This window comes from Neovison vison, chromosome 2, assembly GCF_020171115.1.
Source record: "Neovison vison isolate M4711 chromosome 2, ASM_NN_V1, whole genome shotgun sequence".
Taxonomy (NCBI): Eukaryota; Metazoa; Chordata; class Mammalia; order Carnivora; family Mustelidae; genus Neogale; species Neogale vison.
In genome coordinates, this window is record NC_058092.1 from 230,977,472 (window position 1) to 230,997,181 (window position 19,710).

At 46.8% G+C, this 19,710-nt stretch overlaps 1 protein-coding gene across 1 annotated transcript; it reads right to left on the minus strand.

The window, feature by feature from the left end:
- Positions 1–1,207: 1,207 nt before the first annotated feature.
- Positions 1,208–13,714, minus strand: NSMCE4A (NSE4 homolog A, SMC5-SMC6 complex component). Its single transcript, XM_044240657.1, has 11 exons — positions 13,429–13,714; positions 12,654–12,731; positions 10,587–10,717; positions 8,625–8,776; positions 6,731–6,830; positions 5,758–5,848; positions 4,802–4,896; positions 3,236–3,284; positions 2,398–2,492; positions 2,222–2,306; positions 1,208–1,378 (listed from the first exon to the last, which is right to left on the minus strand). Exons 1-10 carry the CDS (start codon positions 13,712–13,714, stop codon positions 2,232–2,234), a joined length of 1,152 nt encoding a protein of 383 aa, XP_044096592.1. The 3' UTR covers positions 1,208–1,378; positions 2,222–2,231.
- Positions 13,715–19,710: the final 5,996 nt, after the last annotated feature.

The window sequence follows — 19,710 nt, forward strand, 5'->3', positions numbered from 1 at the left end:
TTGGAGTTAATAAAGTAGTCGAAGTACCCCCCATAGGGATTAAGGGAGGACAGATTTGGGAGGAGTTTATACATAACCCAGATCCTGTGCTGCCGCTAAGCCAGCGGCCACAAATGCCTGTAGCTTTTCAGAGTGGAGTCAAACCAATTTTGGAGAATGTTGAGGACATAGATATAGTAGGACTCGCGTGGGTAAGATGGGGAAAAGGAGCCAGGGAAAGCACCAGGTGTGAGGATATACAGCTTTCCAGGAGTACAATTTTTTAAGATTTTATTTAGTTATTTGAGAATGAGCGAGCAAGCAGGGGGACAGAGAGGGACAAGCAGACGACACTGAGCACAGAGCCTGATGTGGGGCCCATCCCAGGACCCTGAGGTCGTGACCTGAACCGAAATCAAGAGTCAGACACTTAACCAACTGGGCCACCCAGGCACCCCTCCAGGAGTGGATTTTTAAGTGTCAAATGCATAGCATTTAACCCTGGGATCAAACTATTTGGGAAGGAATCTCCAATGTGGCTGAAAACAGCCTCTGGGGAATGCTGGGGAAGGAGGTGCTCCTCCGCCCGGGTTCCAGGATGGCCAGAAGGGGAGTACACAAGTGATTCTTGTTCCAGGAAGAGACAGGACAGTAACTAAAGGTCACAACAGTTGTTTTAGGATGAGAGATAACCATGGTTGAAGGGAAAGCACTAGGTATGGAGGGTGGCGGACACACCCGTGCACCAGGAAGGCCTGGGACCCAGAGAAGGAGGATGTAGAAAGCTGGAGAGTGGGAAAGGGGAGGAGGGAGGGGTGAGAAAACATCAAAGCCAGGCCTGAGGGGCCAGCAAAGATGGGAGGGGGGGGGGCATGGTCCACCCTGCAGGATGGTTTTCCTTTGTGGTGTGTGTGCAGACAGGACTGCCACTGGGGACACGTGTCCAGCCTGGCCTGGGAGACGACTGAAAGCATTTCCTATGTCTAAACCACAGGCTGAGCCTATAAAACTGCTGATATGTGACTGTGTTTTCCCTCCAAAAATGATTTCACATAGTTCAACCTAAGATCTGTGGACTTAACCAGCTCATTTTACAGCTAAAGAGGCGTGAAAAGAACCATAATGCTGTACAGGCCGTTAACAGCCACGGCAAGAGAGTTTCGGTGGGACAGGACTGGAGAAAGGCCAGACCCTGGCATGATGGGAAAATAAAGAGCAACTACAGTTATTTGTGAATATGGCAGTGAATTTCCTTTAATCAAAGACAACCTTGACAAATTCATTAACTATCAAAAGCTACGTTTTACTAAAAACAATCTGTCTTTTAAAAATGTTTAATCATACAATATATACAATACATGCTGCTTTTCCTTTTTGGATCTCACTATCCATTTGAGTCCTAAAAAAGAGGGAAAAATAGGCGGTTAACAGTTTATAAGTGATAAAATGAATCAGAAGCTCCCGTAATACGTGAACTTGATATACGTTGATAGGATCGAACAACTAGTCCTTTCTCTCTGAGGAGGGCCCCAGTCTACCCACATTATATACCTTCTGTCTGTTCACTTTCCCTCAGTTATCTTAGAACAAAAGCAGCTCAGTTAATTGAGGCAAATATTAAGAGTTTACGTTAAGTATTAAACTCTCAAAATTATAGAAAATTTGTGATACCAAAAACCCTTAATGATCTAATGCAAAATCCTCCCATTTTACAGAGAGATTTATAGACAAAATGAAGCTGAGTGAGATTAAGTGGAGCATTCAGTAATTTTAAACCAAGGGGATGGAGCAAAGAGCTTCCAGGTCTCCTGACTTCCACCCACAAGTAAATGCCCGATCATCATGAAGATTTCCTTCTAGCACCTTCTCCTTCATAAAAATGAAGAAGTGTTCCACAGCCTAAATCAGATTTCAGAAATGCCCATTTAGTGACATTCTTCTAGGTAATTCTGTCCTAATCCTCCTTTTCTACTTCCTAGCTATAAAACAAGCACATCGAATCGAACGGTGAACACAGCTGATGGGAGGGTTCAATATTTCACTTAACTGAAGTAAGCCGTAGAAGGGGACTTGGAGCCACTGGGCCCAGCGCTGCCTTTCTCACTGGCAGACAGTTCTAAGAATAGAGCACTAGAGAGAGGCAAATCCCAGTTTCACCCAAAAGCAAAAAAAAAAAAAAAAAAAAAAAAGGAAGAGGGTCTGGAACGCTAATTAACATTTAATACCACTTAGGAAACCTTACTTTGCTGATGTCAGACGCTTAGCCTTGGCTGGCTCTGGCCTGAAGCGATCACCGGCTCTGAGATCTCAAAGGTCTTCACGATCTCCTGGCAGAGAACAAACAACATTTGGGGACCGGTTTACAGCAAATGGTGTGGGAGGCAGAACTACCCCGGGGGACAACGTGCAGAGCTTTACCTCCCAGTCCCGGTAACTCAGAGCTATGATTCCTTGATTCCTAATTTGGGTGTTTTGGTCAATTCCCTCACTTTCTTCATTAATATTAACAGGCTCTGTTTGAAAGACAAAGTTTTCAAAGGTTATCAAATCGCAAGAGGGACTCTGAACAGAAAAGGATGAGAAGGAATGAACCCGTATTCAAAAGACACTTAAAATATTACAATATTACATACTTTTCCATGCATCACTGATGTTAAAGAGTTACTTACTATGGCAGCAAGTAATCCATTTGTTCCCATTAAAAAAATAACTCCCCACAGCAGAGTTATGCGTGGCAATCATTTGAAGACCTCTGCCTATCTACCTACCAACCTCAGGGCTGAGCCCTAGTGAGTCCAAGAGAAGCTGAGAACTCGTGAACTAGCAAGCAGGGCTACGAAAGTACTCGACTCTCTACAGGGGACCCTTAGAAAAGGCTCACTGAGTCAGTGAAATTATTCAACTATGAAAGACTCTCTCTCAAGGAGAAGGAGGAAAAAACAGAAAGGGGAAAGCAAAAAACATCAGGGGAAAACAGAAGGAAAGAAAGTACAACAGTAACTACGATTACAGAAATTCTCAAATAGAATTGGAGGGACTTTCTTGTTCATCTTTATGGCCGCGGATATTGAGTCAATGATACAGATGAACCCCCTGGTTTGAACCGATGACCATGTCTGCAGTATTAGTTAGCTGAGCAAGACACAGCCTTGTGAAAGTTACCTAGAATGTAAACTCGGTTCTGTTCAGAACACTGCATTTCATGAACTTGAATAACACATTTTCTCTAAAACTAATTTAACGGACTATCACGAACCTATTATTGGCAGTCGGTCTTGGTCAAGCTTTATTCTTGCAAAACCATCCTAAAACACAAACATAATTTTAGATGTAGAGTCAAAAGCCAATTTAAAAAATTAGATCAAAAACCTATAACCATTAGATTAAAAAACATCAATTAGAAAACTCCATACCCCAGAGGGCACCGGGGTAGGGCAGTTGGTTAAGCCTCCGACTTACTTTCAGCTCAGGTCATGATCTCAGGGTCATGAGACTGAGCCCCACATTGGGCTCCAGGCTCAGCAGGGAGACTGCTGGAGATTTTCTCCACCCCCGACTGCTCCCCACTTTTCTCTCAACAAAAAATTAAACTAAAAAGAAAAAAGGAAACTCCATATCCCCGACAATCAGAATGTACCAGAAGAGATTACGTGGATGAGACTTTACATGGGGTCCCCTCTCAGGTTCCTCAATAGCATCCATCCTAAGGATCTCCTAAATAAGACCGAAACTGCCTTGGCTCTTAAAACGTGGCTCTTAAACAGGATTCATGCCTATTTTTGGACACTCGGCATCTTATTATGCATAACTCATCTACCACTGACAAAATACGCCTTTGTTATCATTTCTGGGAAAAAAAACTTTGGTCGATAAATGATTTTTGACTGAGGTTAAAATCAAATTCATGTTCCATGAGTGGGAGTAAACCTGTTGTAAGACTAAAGAGCGTCGAAAGCAAATTTCCATAGTATATTTCTGAGTAGGGGTTTTCTTTTTTTTTTTTTTTGGAACCTTAATTTTGAAATAATTTCAAACTGAAAGAGCTACAAGGCTACTGTAAAGACCTCCCATATATTTTCCCCAGCTTCACCCCCTGTTCAAGTTCTGCCATAACTATTTCCCCTTCTCTACATATGTGTCAGGAATTTTCATGAGAGAATAAGTGATAGACAACCTGCTCTCTTTCCTTAATACTTTGTGTATATTTCTCAACAAGAACAATATCTTTTCTTACAGGACAACTATCAAATTTGGGAAATTCCACACTTATACCATACTGTTATATAATCTCTAGTTCCATATTCAAATTCTGTCAATTCATTCTGTAAATCATTCCTAAAATATAAAAGCATACAATTTTTTAAAGTTTATTATGTTTAGTAATCTCTTCACCCAACATGGGACTCAAACTCACAACCCTGAGATTGAGTCACACATTCCACCAACTGAGCCAGCCGGGCGCCCACAGGCACTTCAGCTGGTTTCTTCTGCCTGTGTGCCAATGCTCTGCTGCTACGGGTCTACCATACACACCGGTCAGTACGAATACCTTTGCCAGCTCCCATCCACAGCTTTTATTATTTACCCCTCTTTTTTGAGAGAGTGAAACAGAGCGAACAAGAGAGGGGTAGAGTAGAGAGAGAATCTTACACAGGCTCCATGCCCAGCGCAGAACTGGACACAGGGCTCGAACTCACGACCCTGAGATCATTACCTGAGCTGAAATCAAGAGATGCTTAACTGACACAGCCACCGAGGCACCCCTATCATTTACCATTTTAAAAGCTATAGAAGAACAAAGAGAAACAATCTGAAATCTTACCCTTATAATGAAGGAAACATGAAAGATGTTTTCCACTGTCCGGGGGAAAGAATGTGGATCAACCACAAAGTCAAAGAAGGACATAGGCGTATCAGCTACAGACAAAAGAGGAGAAAAAGATTCTTCAAAATAGGAAAGATAATTTTTGCCCATCAGTAAGACCAATATTCTCTTGTGTTAGCAGAGGAAGGAAATGGGCGCTCGACCTGTCGTGGGAGTGAAATCAACGCAGCCCTTCTGGGGAGGCAATGTGACTAATCTATTAAAAATATGTACGTCCACTGACCTGACAACCCTCCTCCCAAACCCTGTCCTACAGAAGTATCAGCACTTGTGCACCAAGTTGTGGACCACGATTTCTCACTGCAGTGGGTTTCCCAAGAATAAAATGCTGAAAAGAACCTAGTCGTCCACCCACTGATGGAGGACAGAGCCATACGATGGGAATCACTAAAAAGTGTGATCTGTACGTACGGATGTAGCCGAACGTCCACGTGGAAAACTCATGTTGTAGGAGAATGTGTATGTTATGATTAGCTTTGCAAAAAGCTAAAAAAACAACAAAAATCCCCAATTTACTTATGTGCCTGGTTATGTGACTGAAGGTCTGAAAGGAGACAAGCACATCGGACAGGAGGCCGCCTCTGGGGAGTGAGGGAACGGCTACTCAACTTTCCCCCCTTCTACGGCACCTTTTATTTTGTAACAGAAAAAAATACATCTTTTAAAAGCAAAAATGGAAAGTTACTTTGCCAACACTCTCTCACGGGATTGCTAAAGGAAAGAAGCTTCATTAAACATACATGCCAAAAAGAGAATCAAAATGACTCAAACATTACCTATAACTGAAAATACTTAAAAAAAAACAAAAACAAAAACAAACTTCTCAATGCAAGTGATACATGTCTAACGGATAAATACAAATTGCTCTACTTTGAACTTGGTATCACACTTACGATCTTCTCGAAAATATGTTTGCAGCAATCCCAAAATTCTTTCCACTTCTTTTTCTGTTGCTTCTTGATGAGACTCTTCCATTTCATTTAACTGAAAATACAAAGTTGTTAGCAAGCAGACTGACCTACTTGCCTGCCCATTCACGTTTTCTGCTCCTGACATATCTGAACTCCTCTAGCTGTCTTGTATTGGGGGGTTGCTAGCAGTTTTTATCCTTGTCTTAAAATTTACACTTAAGGGGCACCTGGGTGCCTCAGTGGGTTAAGCCTCTGACTTTGGCTCAGGTCATGATCTCGGGGTGCTGGGATCGAGCCCCACATTGGGATCTCTACTCAGCAGGGAGCTTAATCCCCCCCACCTCTACATGCCTCTCTGCCTACTTGTGATCTCTGTCAAGTAAATAAATAAAATCTTTAAAAAAAAAAAATTTACAGTAAAAAAAAAGATTTTCTAGTTTCAGCAACATTTTCATATTAACTTTTTAATAGAGCAATAACATTACCAAATCAACCATTTTCAGGTTGGACACAAACAGCAAAATATACAAAGTGAAGTTAAGAACAGTGGTTCTCAACGGAGAGTGATTTTGCCTCCTGGGGACATGTGCCAGTATCTGGAGATGTTTTTGGTTGTCATAACCGTGGGGTTGGGGGGACAGAGGCTACTGGCACCTAATGGGGAGAAGCCAAGGTTGTTACAGGGCGTCCTACAGCACACAGGACAGCCTCTCACAACAGAGAATGACCCAGCCCCCAGTGTCGATGGTGCCGAGGTTAAGAAGCCCTGGTTTGGGACTACAGACGTGGATTAAAACTAAGACAAGGGGTTAATCCAATAAAATGTTTAAATGCTAAAATTATTTAAGTAATTATTTAAGAACCAAACCGGACTCTAGACCCTACAGCTTGGGAAGATGGCCAGATTGCCTGAACATTATATAAATGTAACCAGAGGTGTTTTTAAAAAACAAACCTGGTCAGGCATTGTCTTCTTCTCTTCTGTCCTGGGACCTTTTCTTGGACGATCACTTCGTGGCTTTGGCACAGGGAACTCTCCTTGTATTGAACCCAACCTAATGAAAAATACGCTTTCATGTCTTTTTTTGTTTGTTTTTAAGCGAATTGATTGCACTAACCGGAAGCTGTTCCCACGGAATGGTCGAATTCAGACCTGGCTCCAGTGATACTCGAACTGACATGGACCAAAACTCTTGTGACTTTTTGTGACATCCTCTCTGTTCCCTTTGTGTGTCTCAAAGGACTCCTAGAAGCTTTACTGAACCACAGATGCCCCCTGAACGCCTTCCTATTTTGCTCTCAACAGTAAACCAAGAAATATGCCTGTGGTCTTCCAGCTAGCCCACTGCCTCTTTGGCAAAGCCAACTTCAGATCCGTGGGAAGGCCGAAAGCGTGGGGAAGGGGAACAAAAGGGGGAACAAGCTATGGGGTTCTTTCTTTCTTTGGACTCTCTAAAAAAAAAAAAACCCTACTGCAGACTTCAGTCTGTACATGTACCACGCAGAGACCAAGGCCCTGTGAGCATAAACCCACATGGTCCCTGCCCCTGAGCAGCTCAAAGCGTGCAGTGTAGACGGACAGATCCAAATCCACAGACACACACGTCCATCTCAACATAATACACTAGATCCCACAGTGCTGTGCTAGGGAGATATATGCAAGTGCTCCGAGAGCATGGGGGCAGAGATCTTTCCAGACACGGGAGGGATCAGGCTGGCTCTCTGATGTTACAATGATGCCTCTGTCTGGAGAAGTTACTGCAAGCTTCCAAGTTAGAGCCTGGGAGATAGGCAAACCCTTCCAGATGGAAAAGACAGGGGAGGACACTGCAGGCCAAAGTCAGAGCGAGTGCCAGGGCACAACGCTGTGAGTGACTGGCTGGGGACGCACGCTGTGCAAGATGAGGGACGTTTAAGGCACAGCACCCAAGGCTGCATTTAGGCCTGGGATTTAGGACAGAGCCTTGAACTCAACAGCAGAGAACAGACTTGGACCTCATCCTGTAATGTAGAAGTCTAAGCTTTACGCTGTCAGGTACGCAGTGGTTCTGGGCCCCGGGGTCAGCCGACAGATGCTTGGTCCCACACCTGTGCATCTCCGAAGCCGTCTCACTGAGCTACTCCCGCCCTCCAGAGCTTTGGGAGGGTGAACTGGAATAGACAGATGCCAGGAGCTAGAGCACTTAAGGAACAAACAACTGGGTGACTGCCCCAGACAAAGTATCTGCTGGGGGACACAACCACTGCCTTTGAAGGCGGCTTCACAAGAGAGAACCAGTAAGGGCTAGTCCTTGTTTCTCCAGAAGGGCTGAACTAGGAAATTAAGACAGAAGCCAAGTTGATCATGAAGATAAACTTTTCAGAAGTATAGAGTTGTATCCAAAAAACTGAGCGGGGCGGCTGGTGTGAGTGACTAAAGCAGGCTTCAAGTACAAGGAAGTCAGCGACCATCCAACAGGCAATTACAATGAATGGCACTTTACAGACCTCAGTAAAATCTTGAGACCCTCCATATGAGGTATCATCCGCCTACAGGGTAATATTAAAGACGACAAAACAGAGTCACACATTATGCCCCAGACCCAAAGCCTCACACACCAGAAAACAAAGGAGCCAGCAGAGCCCTGTGGTAAGAGGTTCTGGCCCACAGCCTTTCCTGCCCAAATTCTGAAGGATGAGGTTCCGTCCACATCAAAATTTTATGGGCTTTTCAGTCAAAGTTTAGAAAAATCTCTAAAAAATGGCAACCTGATCGTCACCTTCACCCTACCAGATAGTTCTCATTCCTACAATAAAAAAGCTTAAGGTTTACAAATGGCTGGTCTGTCAGATTTTTAAAATAATCTTACAGAAAGTGGAATGTATGGGTTTTATTAAAGGTGTTTTCTGCTGTTTTGCCTGATATTTTCCAGGAGTCATAGACTATGAATTCAAAATCAGAACTATCTTCATCACGGATGAGTTCTTCAGCTTCTAGCGGATTTACACCCATATGTGTCAGCTACAAAAATGAAGGGAAACAAAAAACCCCAGTTAAGCCACAGGCAATCATTCACCACATCCAATAATCTCTATCGCTAAACTTTAAGAGGCCAGATGCAAAGAGCCTACTCAGCGTTCTAACATGTTGGCTACATTTCTTCTTATACAAATAATTTTATATAAATTCCAACTTTCAAAGGTAGAAATATTAGAATGAATGAATCCTTAGCCCATCAAAGTATTAGGAAAATTGTACCAACATACAAATCTGAAATCACATCCCTAGTCAAAGGTTCCAAGACAGAACAGGCAGGTTTAGCCAGCTTTCGGGATTTTTCGTTTTTAGCCAACCTCCTAGAGACCTCTACTCAGCTTATGTCTCGGTATATCCAGACAGCAGTGCCCTAGAGTCAGAGAATCGCTCATCTTACAACTGCCTTCCTGGGAAGAGTTACTAGAAGTCTAATAATTCTCTTATCCCACACTATGTCACAGAAAATCAAAGTATTCCATTATGAAATCATAAAATAACTATAAGTTATCAAATTAAAACAGTAATATCAAACATAAACAATAATCAAAAAGCCCTCAGGAAGCCTGCCCCTATTAAAAGCAACCAAACTCTGAAGAGAGGCTTCGAGAGCCTGATCAGAGATGTAAGGTCAGCAAACCTCCATCCCCAACCGCCATCCACCCCCACACCATCATCCCGATTCATTTCTGCCTGGTCAAATCTACCCATCTTTTCTTTATACTACCTATACGTGTACTGGGAAGGGCCCTCCTGACCCAGAGATTACAGAGCTGTCATTTAGGGTTTTACACTGAATGCCTTAAGACTTCCAGAATTTACTTTGATTTGTTACGGTACACAGCTCACCTAGATAAATCTCAGCAAGTTTAAAAAAGATAAGCCAGCACATGGTCACTTTATTCATTCAGCTACACACGAGTGTGCATTTTCCAAATGCATTATATCTCACAATAAAAAAGTTAAAAGAGAAAATTTTTAAGTTTTTAAATTTTGGTAATGTTAAACCATTTAAGGTTTCAAAAACAACAGAAAATTTATCTGCCTCCTGCCTTTACAAAAGAATTAATTTACCTAGGCCAGTCTCCTAGTACCAGATCATTTTAATAACCATTTAATAAACATGCAGTCAGAAATGCTAGGACAGAGGTTAGCTCAGAGTGGACCCAAAAAAACAGAAAACAAAAACAAAAACAAAACCAACCACAACATAGTAAAATGCAAGGTCAGCCTCACTGTCCTTTTTTGGTAAATCCACCAAGGAAAAGTGTAAACATTTTAGCTAACAACCATTCAAATAAAGGTGAATAAAACAACAAAAGATCCACAAAAAAGCAAAACCCCAAGTATATTCATAGGGTTCCAAGATATTGTCAAGGACCGATGAAATCATGCCCAACCAGGCCTAACTCCTCTCCAGCTGAGCTCTGCCCACCTGCAGTGTAGGTTTTGCCCAGCCCAGGACAAAGGTCCAGGGTCACTGAGAATGAAAAAATGGCCATTTCTAAATAAAGGGAGCACCCAGAGTCTTAGAATGCTAACAGATTTTTAAACCTCTAAGCTGCCACCCTAAATTCCTCCACAGGGCTCTCCCATCAACCTCACTGTCATCCTCAGCATTTAACTTGGTGAGATCTGTTTGGAGGAATCTGAGACATACCCCCCCCGCCCCCGGTTCGCCCCAAAAAGGAAAAAGGAAGTGAAATGCATTTGCATACAGATCTAAGCAGAGCAGATAACTATACACTATGTGACATGGGAAGTATTTTTTATTAAGATTCTGTAGCTTTGAACTTACTAGAGTTTCGACATATCTTAACATATCAAATGAGTTCAGATCAGAACGCAGTTGCTTTGCTTTCTCTTTGCCCAAATCTGAAGCCAAAACAAGAAACTGGGCATCCAGCACGGCTTCTCTTGCTCGGGACACTATTCAGAAAAGAAGGAAAATACATATTACTACATACACGTTACTCACATGGATTTTCCCAAAATTTCCACCTACTTAACTTGACATTTCCTACTGGACAAAAGAAAAAAAAAATTCTCGAACATACCCATCTCCCTTGAAAACCTGCGTCCTCGACCCAACCCACCAAAATCCGGAGTCACAGCTGCCCAGTCCTCCTAAAAGCCACTCTCCCTCCGGGGTCCTGCTCCTATGAACTTGACAGCTCTGGTTCCACAAAGCCCCTCTCCTCTCCCACACCGGCTCTTTCCTCTGACCCCAGCAAGCCCATCTCTGCCACGACTCCCACCTGTGCGGAGGTAAGTCAAAAAGGAGGCCTGCTCCATGTGGGGCAGGGTGACTTGCTGAGGGGCAAGAGGAAATTGTCAAGGAGCCTCACTGAAGGAACAGAGCAGGCTTGGGCGGGAAGCCTAGGACCCCCGCCCCGCGAGGCAGCACAGGCCACCAGGTCAATGGTCTACCGTAGGACAGCGACTGTGAGGATGGGTGACCTGAAAACGTTTGACAGAGGACCCAGGACTCAAGATAAGCTATAGAGAGAAAAAGATTTAAACAGAAGGAGACAAGGAGTGAGGGAGGCAAGGAAACTGAGGAGGAAGAAGGGGAGGGGGCGGACGAGGCCTGTGGAGTTGAGAACAGGCCTCATGGGCCCCGGGAGGGAGAAAGTGCTGTGGGAACACCCGCAAAGGCAATCTGGAAAGGGAGCCAAGAAGAGGGGAACGGGGCAACACTCAATCCCAGAAACACCTGTGCCTGGCTCACTCCTAAAGGCCTCCTCACTTGGATCCCCCACTTCCTGAACCTGCTTCAGGCCGCTGAACTGGCTGACTCTGGGTTTTGTTTGTATACATCATTTTTCTCCATTTTGTTTCGGGAGCGAGGCAACGGAAGTGACCACGCTTGAGAGAGGGCAGCAGAGGCCACCGCTGGAGGCTCATTCCTGGGCTGCCCTTGGGGGCCTCGGCCACCCGCCTCCCAGCACGGCTGGAGAGAAGAGCACAGACTTCTCTGTCACAGATGGCTTTGAGGCCTCCACTGAGTTAAAACCATGAATGCCAAGGATCTAGAATTCTCTGCTGAGTGACTCCCAAAGCCCAGCTGAGTGAATAACTTTGCCTTACAGAGTGACCCAGTCCACAGGGCAGAATTAGCCGAGGGCAAGGCGATGTGTGGCTCAAGATTAAGACCCACAGTAAAACAGCAAGGCCATGAACGAGTCCAGAGGAACCTTGAGGACACGGACTGGGAGTCCAGGAGTGAAGAGAAGACAGAGCTAAGGACAGTGGAGGAGGGACTTAACCAGGCGGAGGGGAAATGCCCCGTTCTGGAAGGACTCAAATGAGATTCAGCAAATGTAGGAGACCCACCTGGGGGATGGTGAGCAGGCTGTGAGCAGAGCTAGAAAAAGACTCATTTGAGAACAGACAGACAGAAAAACGTTAAGGGCCGTCAACAGGTGAGCCATTAGTCATACTAGGACATGACCAGACGTAAAGCTTCTGGTCCTCAAAGAACATGAAGAATCGTGTTCTAATCACCAAATGCATCCCGGGGATACAGCAGTCAAGACCACAGACAGAGAAAACAACAGTACATGCGAAGTTCTCAACCCTGATCAAAGAATAGGACCACCTGGGGCGAAGGGGGGGCTTTCTGAAACAGGCCGCTGGCTGCACCCCCACAATTTCTCATAAAGCCTTCAGGGGGCCTGAGGGGGTGCCTAAGTGCAGTAAAAGCAGTATTACCTCTACAACGAAAAAGCTTCCAGCACCAGTAAAGCACTATTATATTACGTGGGGACTGCCTGAGGTCAGTAATTTGGCTCTTCTATAAAACTAATCAAAATTATTCTAAAACTTGTAATAAAAAGCTCCCATACATAAAATAACGAATTACCTCCATTAAACAGAGTGTTGGCCTCTTCAAGGACCTCTGTTAATTTGTCGCTGGCATTCAGTATATCCTCCCGGTTTTCTATGTAAAAAAATACAAGGTTTGGGAAATGTGCTCCTGAGGCACGAACAAGTCCTTGACAAAGCGATCACGGATCACCGATCTGGAGTACAGCCAAGCCCGGCCCCCCGCTCCCCGGGGAGAGGGGGGCTTCCTTCACACAGCTCCATCTTTTTAACCCAAGTGGCTCGGAAAGAGAAAGGTGACCGTCCCTTTAAGCAGCATGAACTTCAAAAAGGGGCCGGGCTGCCTTGAACCTTCACCCAAGGGGCTCCACAGCGTCTGCAGCCTCCGAGGAGCGCTCCTCAGGGTGGTTCCCAAACTTCACAAGCCACCGAGGCCCCTGGGCGGGCCACCCCGAGCTTCGGAGTGGGGAGGTCCGGGGTGCGGCCCGAGGACTGGCATTTCTGACAACTCCCCCGGGGGAAGGGCGGCCGCGCGCCGGACCCGCCGACAGCCCGAAAAGACGCCCAGGGCCCCCGCGTCTCGCCGCCTCCGCCCCTTCCCGGCCGTCCCGGCTCCCGCGGCGCCGTCCTGCGCCCTCGGGGCCCGCGCGCCCCCGCCAAGGTCGCGCATTCGCTCCACGCGACGGCGCGGGGCGTCCTCGCGAGCCAATGGAGGCGCTGCCGGGCGGCGCGGGGTCGGCCCGGGCGCCGTTGCCCAGCCGGGCGGCGCGGGCCTGCGTCCGCCACCTGCCCCCGCGCGCGCCCCGCCTTACGTTGGACCGAGTTGATGAGCGCCCGGTACTGATGGCGGATCTGGCGGCACAGGCCGTGGTCGGTCTCCGCCTCCAGGCTCGCGGGGTCCACCATCTCGTCCCCGGAATCCGACGGCTCCGTCTCCTCCAGGCTCGGGCGCTCCGGGGCCTCCCTGCGCTCCGGCGCGGCGCCGCGGCGGGACACGGGCGACAGCGGGGACCGCGAGCGGGAGCGGGGGCGATCCCGGTGCGGGTCGCGGCCCCGGCCCCGGCCCTCGGACCGGCGGCCGCTGCTGTCCCCCGACATCGCGCCAATTCGCCGAGCAACTTCGGAACGGCGGAAGTTCGCGCCAGAAACTGAAACCCCTGCTCGGCGCGAGCGCCGCTCCCCGCGGAAAGCGGCTCCCGGGCCCGCGCCAGCGCACAGCGACGCCTCTGGCGGGAGGCCGGCGGCGGGCGCGGCGCGGGGCGCTCCCGAGGCGCCGCGGGGCCGGGCGCGGGCCCTCCGCGCCCAGCACAGTGGCCGCACCGGGGACCCGCTGCCCGCGCCGTGCGGGAGTTAGAGCCTGGCCGGGCTGGGCCTCCGAGGCCCACCGCACCTGCGTCTTCCCGGGTGTCTTCGGCTCCCCGGGACCCAGCCACGGCCGGGCGACCTCAGGGCGCTCCCAGCATGAGTGTCGGCGGAGGCCGCTGCGTTGGAGCGGGGCGCGCGCTGGCCTTGGAGACAAGAGATGTGGCTCTGGGACCTCAGTTTCCCGGAGCCCTCGCGGGGCGCATCAGATGAGGTTCATGGGCCCCGGGCAATCCCACTCTGGAAGACAGAAGAACCACAAGCAAAAATTAACGACAAAGATGGTCTTTTTCCTAATAAACTCTGTTTACGATCCCTTCTGAATGTCTACATCGTGGCAGTTGATGTTCACAACAGGTTCTCAAACTAAAGTATTGCTAAGGGCACCTGGGTGGCTCGGTGGGTTAAAGCCTCTGCCTTTGGCCCAGGTCATGATCCCAGAGTCCTGGGATTGAGCCCCTCTCTGCTCTGCAGGGAGCCTGCTTCTTCCTCTCTCTCTCTCTGCCTGCCTCTCTGTCTACTTGTGATTTCTCGCTCTTTGTCAAATAAATACATCTTAAAAAAAAAAAACACCTAAAATATTCTAAAAGATCCTTAACAGGGCCCAAGACAGATGGAATTTTATTCAGAAAATGCCTAAATTTCATTCTTTATATTTTGAGTTCTACTGCAGATGTTTCCCAAAAGCACAAGCAAGCAAAGCCAAAAAGCGGAGACCAGGATTGTGGTATTTCGCAACAGTAGGAAACTAACAGTGGTACCTGGGATGAACAGCCGTGCGAAGACCTTACTCTTTCTGGGCCTGAAGTGTCAGAGCGAAGAAGCAGTGTTACCAGAACCCGATGAAGGTTGAGGCCATGGAAGAGGGGCCACCAGACAGGAGCTGTGGTCCTACAGACATGCAATCATGCCAAAAGAAGAGGAAGTGCTGAGATCAGAGGAAGTGAAGACGAAGTGGGGGTAAAACACCTTGGTCTCTCTCTTTCCCGAACATGTCTTCAAACGATTTTACCTCCCATTGGCTAAGGGCAGCATGAAGTTAGAGGGCAAGAGAACCTGTGATACACTCCATAAATTAGTCTCTAAGCAGAGCAAGGCTAAGAAAGGTGGAGAATAATTTGATGTAAGGCTGAGAACAAATGGAAAATAACCCAAATGATGGGTAAAAGTTGTATCAGGGTTTATTTAGCTAGGTATAATAGAAAATCTACTACAATGCCTTAGCCAAAATAGTTAGAATTTTCCTTGTGACACTGGAAGTCCAGAAGTAGACAGTCCAGGATTAGTGAGTTGGCTTAATTGCGTCAACCCAGAATGTGCGCATGTCACTGCTGCTCATAGTCCATTGGCCAGATCTGGTCACAAGGCCTCAACCCCACCACAGGGTAAGATGGGAGACATACCTTCTATTTCTGTTTCCCTATCCTTTGTTCTCTACTGTCAAAGCCCCCTTTCTACCACAGAGGCCAAAAAGCAAACAAACGAACAAAACCAGATATTCACCTTCCTCCCAGCTTCCCTTGTACCTGTGGCATGGAATATGGTGCAATCGACTGAAAGGACTAAGGAGAAGTCTACTGAAGGTCTTCTCAGAAACGTTTTCTCCACATTAAAAACAGACACTGAAAGGAAATGCTCCCCTGTAGTCCAAGGTTGTCCACCTGTGTTCTTCAAAATGAGGCAGCCATCTTGTGGCCACATGAGGAAAAATTAACAAATTAACATTACAAGGCAGAAAGACCCCAGGTCCTTGATGACTTAACAAAATTGCTGAACCCAAGCTGCAACAGTCTTCCCCCTGGATATCTTGTCACAAGAGGTAAGAAGTGTCCTTGTTGCTTACATCACTTTTCACCAGGCATTCTGTGATTGGCTCACAAAACAACCCAAATGATGCATTTCTTTCTTCCTTAAACCAGTTTGGTTTAGATTTTCTATTACCAAGATATAAAGACGCCGAACGTGCAACCAGATGGATCCAGAAATTAGGAACTGTGCCTGAAACAGGAAAGAATGATTAGCACAGTAGTCACCCACAGTAATCAGGAACAGAGCATTACAAGATGAAGGAGCAGAGACCAGTGGGGGTAGAAAAGCTGACTGGGTAGACTCCCTCCTCCCTCCCTGGGAGATGAGCTTCTGGGTCACCCTCCTAACTAACATGATAGGACAGTGAACTATTGCCAAGTTAGGACTAACCCAGAGGGGGACATCTGGAAAACAGGCCTTCAGGACCACCAGGCAGAGGGGAGGGATGCAGGAGAGTTCCAGCTGGGGCTGAGGTAGAGGCACGGAATGGCCTGGTACACGGAGTCTCCACCACAATGTAGCTGGGCACTCGTGTTCTTGCAACTCAAATGGGAAAAAACATGTACATTCTCGGATGGGAAACAGTGTATGATTGTTCTGGCACTGAGGAAGCCAGCCAGCCACAGGGGGATCCTTTGGATCTGATCTGATTTGATGCTAGGAATTCCGGATTTAGGGGCCATATATATGTCCAGCCAGGACCCAGTTAGGTCATCTACAATGCGTTTATAGTGGCTAGTGTCGTAAACATGTCACTTGGTGTGATTTGATATTTAGTATATCTCTCAGGGAGATTATCTTGGCTCTCCTCATCGGCCAGGCTCAAGGAGAAGGTAGAAGGTAGTAAAAACTTGACCCCTTAGTCCTCCAATAGTACCTGCTGTGCTAATGATTACATGAGTCAGTGATGAAAATCTGCCTCTTTTCTGGGTGCTTCATTTGTTAATGCAGGTTTATCGAGGGGTCCACTAGGTGCTAAGACACGGGCTGGAGGCTGGACATACAGTATTTGAAGACGGCAAACAAGGTCCTACATTCAGGGAGCTGTCGGTTTTTGGAGGTAGTCAGATGTCAAGCAAGTGAGACAAAGACGAATATAGAACATCTGTTGTGTTCAACGCTCGGAAGGGAAGGATTTGGAGCTAGGCAGGAATCTGACCCGGGTAGAAAAATCAGGGCCATTGAGGGAAGTCCGGGTCATGAGATGGGAAGGAGCCCAGGAGGGAAGTTGGGGGTGCAGGCGGGAAGGAGAGCAAGGGTTTGGCAGCTGGGGCATCACGTGGTGTCCGGGGACTGCTTCCTTCAAGGTGGAAAATAATCACACTTGTCCGAAGAGTCCCATACTATGAAACGACTCAATCCTGTATATGCCATATTTTGTATGGCGCTACCGGGCTCCCTGAGAATAAAGGGAATTTCTACAGGAACACAAAAGAGAGTCCGGGAGCTCGAGGTGGGAGTTCTAGACAGATGAACACTGTCCACCCAGGCCGTGGGTGCGCTCTGAGGCAGCGAGGGGCGGAGGGCCTGAGCATCAAAAGGCCCATGACACACACTGTTCAAGCTCAAGGGCATCACGTGCCCATGAGATGCCAGGCTCTGCGAGCAAGACAGACAAGATCCCTGCTGTCGCGGGCAGGCGCCAGCTGGCAATCTTATCAGGGAGAGAGACAACAAACGAGGAATAGATAAATAATTTCAGATGGTGGCAATCTGAGGCAATTAAAAAGCATATTGTGGCAAGGAATTACCTACCAGGCAGTGAGGAGTGTGCGTGGGTTACTTGAGCTGAGGTGTAGTCCGGGAAGTCCCCTCTGAAAAGCTGACATTTCAGTTAAGAAGAGGAGTCAGCCACGGGGCACCGGGGTGTCTCAGTTGTTAAGAATCTGCCTTTGGCTCAGGTCATGATCCCAGGATCCTGGGATCGAGCCCTGCATGGGGCTCCCTGCTCAGCAGGAAGCCTGCTTCTCGTTCTCCCTGCTTGTATTCCGTCTCTCTCTCTCTCTCTCTCTCTGTCAAATAAATTAAAACAAAACAAAACAAAACAAACAGGAGTCAACCATATAAATTTCATGGGATAGAACTTTCGAGATCTAGAGACTTTTCTTTTTCCCAAGCCCCTCCCTTAAGTCTAGAGGCTGATCCAAAAGCTTCTGAGAGGGAGCAAAGCCCGGGACTGGGACATACATTCCTATTATCAAGACCTCGGGGCCAGGTGAGCGAAGACCCCTGAGTGTGGGAAGGAAGGGGACACATGGCTCCCAGCGCTTCCCACTTGGATGCAGACAACAGAGAAAGCACCTGTTCTGCTGTGATTTGGCAGGAGAGCAGAGGGGCTGCTTGTGGTCAGATGTATAACACAAACCCAGAGAAAGGCGTCTACGCCGCGAATACCGCTTACCCGGGACAGGAATGGGGAGAAGAGATAGCGAGAGATTATGAAATCTATACTGTTTCAGTGATGCGTTATTTTTATCGTTTCAGACGAGATGTTTAACAAAAAATATTAATTTTTCATCTGTATTGTCAAACAATATGTGCAAATTACTAATCAAACAGTGCAAATGAGTATTTTCCAGGCTCTCAATATTTACGGGTCCAAAAGGATTGTTAGCCTTCCCACCCCACGATCTCCTCCCGCTTTTTATGGAAAGGAGCCACAGCATATTAGTAAACAGCAACGGGCCCTTGAAACTTCTGCACCTGGAGTGATTTCCAGTTGGCAAAACAAACAAACCAGTGTTAGCTTGGGGACATTTGGGAACATGCGTAAGCCTTGAGCCTCATATGGTCTTCCAAGTCTCTCCCTCCCCTTTTCTTTCACTTCGTTAACGTTAAAGAGGATTTGTGCATAAATAAAAAAGGCCTGTGAGTTAAAATTTTTTTCTAATCCCATGTTAATAAGTGTCTTGATGGGATCACACCCGTTATGTATTTGTCACCCCAAAACTCGACTACATGCCCTCAGTAACACTTTACACCAGTGCTTTCCGAATGTTAGTGTGCATTTGATTCACCTGGGGATGGCTGTTAAAACTGTAGATTCTGATTCAGTAGGTCTGGGAGGGAGCCTCTAATTGGCCATTTCTAATTCGCAGGTGATACCCAGGCTGCTGATTGGAGACCATACTCACACCTGCTGGAGGAACAGAGATGCAAAATTTAAATAAGTTTACTCACTTCTGAAGGCCAGAGTGAGATTTATTATTATTATTATTGATCTATAATTCACCTGCTGTAAAATTCACACTTCTTAAGTATACGATTCAGTGGTGTTTATTGTTCACAAGAGTGGTGCAGCCATCACCACAATCAACTTTAGAGCATTTTCATCCCCTCAGGAAAAAAAACAACTCATACTTATCAGAAGTCACTCCTCACTCTCCCCAAGTCCTGTGAAGGATTTAGAAGAATTTAGGCGAAGGGTAGAAATGCTGAATGCAACTTATTTTAGATATGATGGGCAGGGACATCTTCTCTGAGAAGGGGCTATTTGAGATCCGACTTGAGTCACGCAAAGATGCAGGGAAATCGTATTCTGGTCAGAGGGGATGGCAAAGAAAAGTCTTTGAGGATAAAATGAGTCTGGTACATTTGAAACTTTAGGAAGACACACATAGGTGGAGAGCGGTACCCAGGGGAGAGAGTGCTGGAAGGTCAATTTGGTTTTGACTCTCATTATCAGTAATTGACCTATATTGTTTTGTTTCTAGAAACATGTAGGGTTGGTGGTGAATTGAAGACAGCCGTGAATTCTTTGACACTCCTCCCACTGAGATAGTGGATTTCTGTCTCCTCCCCTTTAAGGTGGGCCCCACGACTGTCTGACCAACAGAATACAGAAGTGACCCTGTGCCAAGTTCTGGACCGAGGCATTAAGAGATCGGCCGCTTCTACGTTCTGCTGAGTGGGACATTTACTCT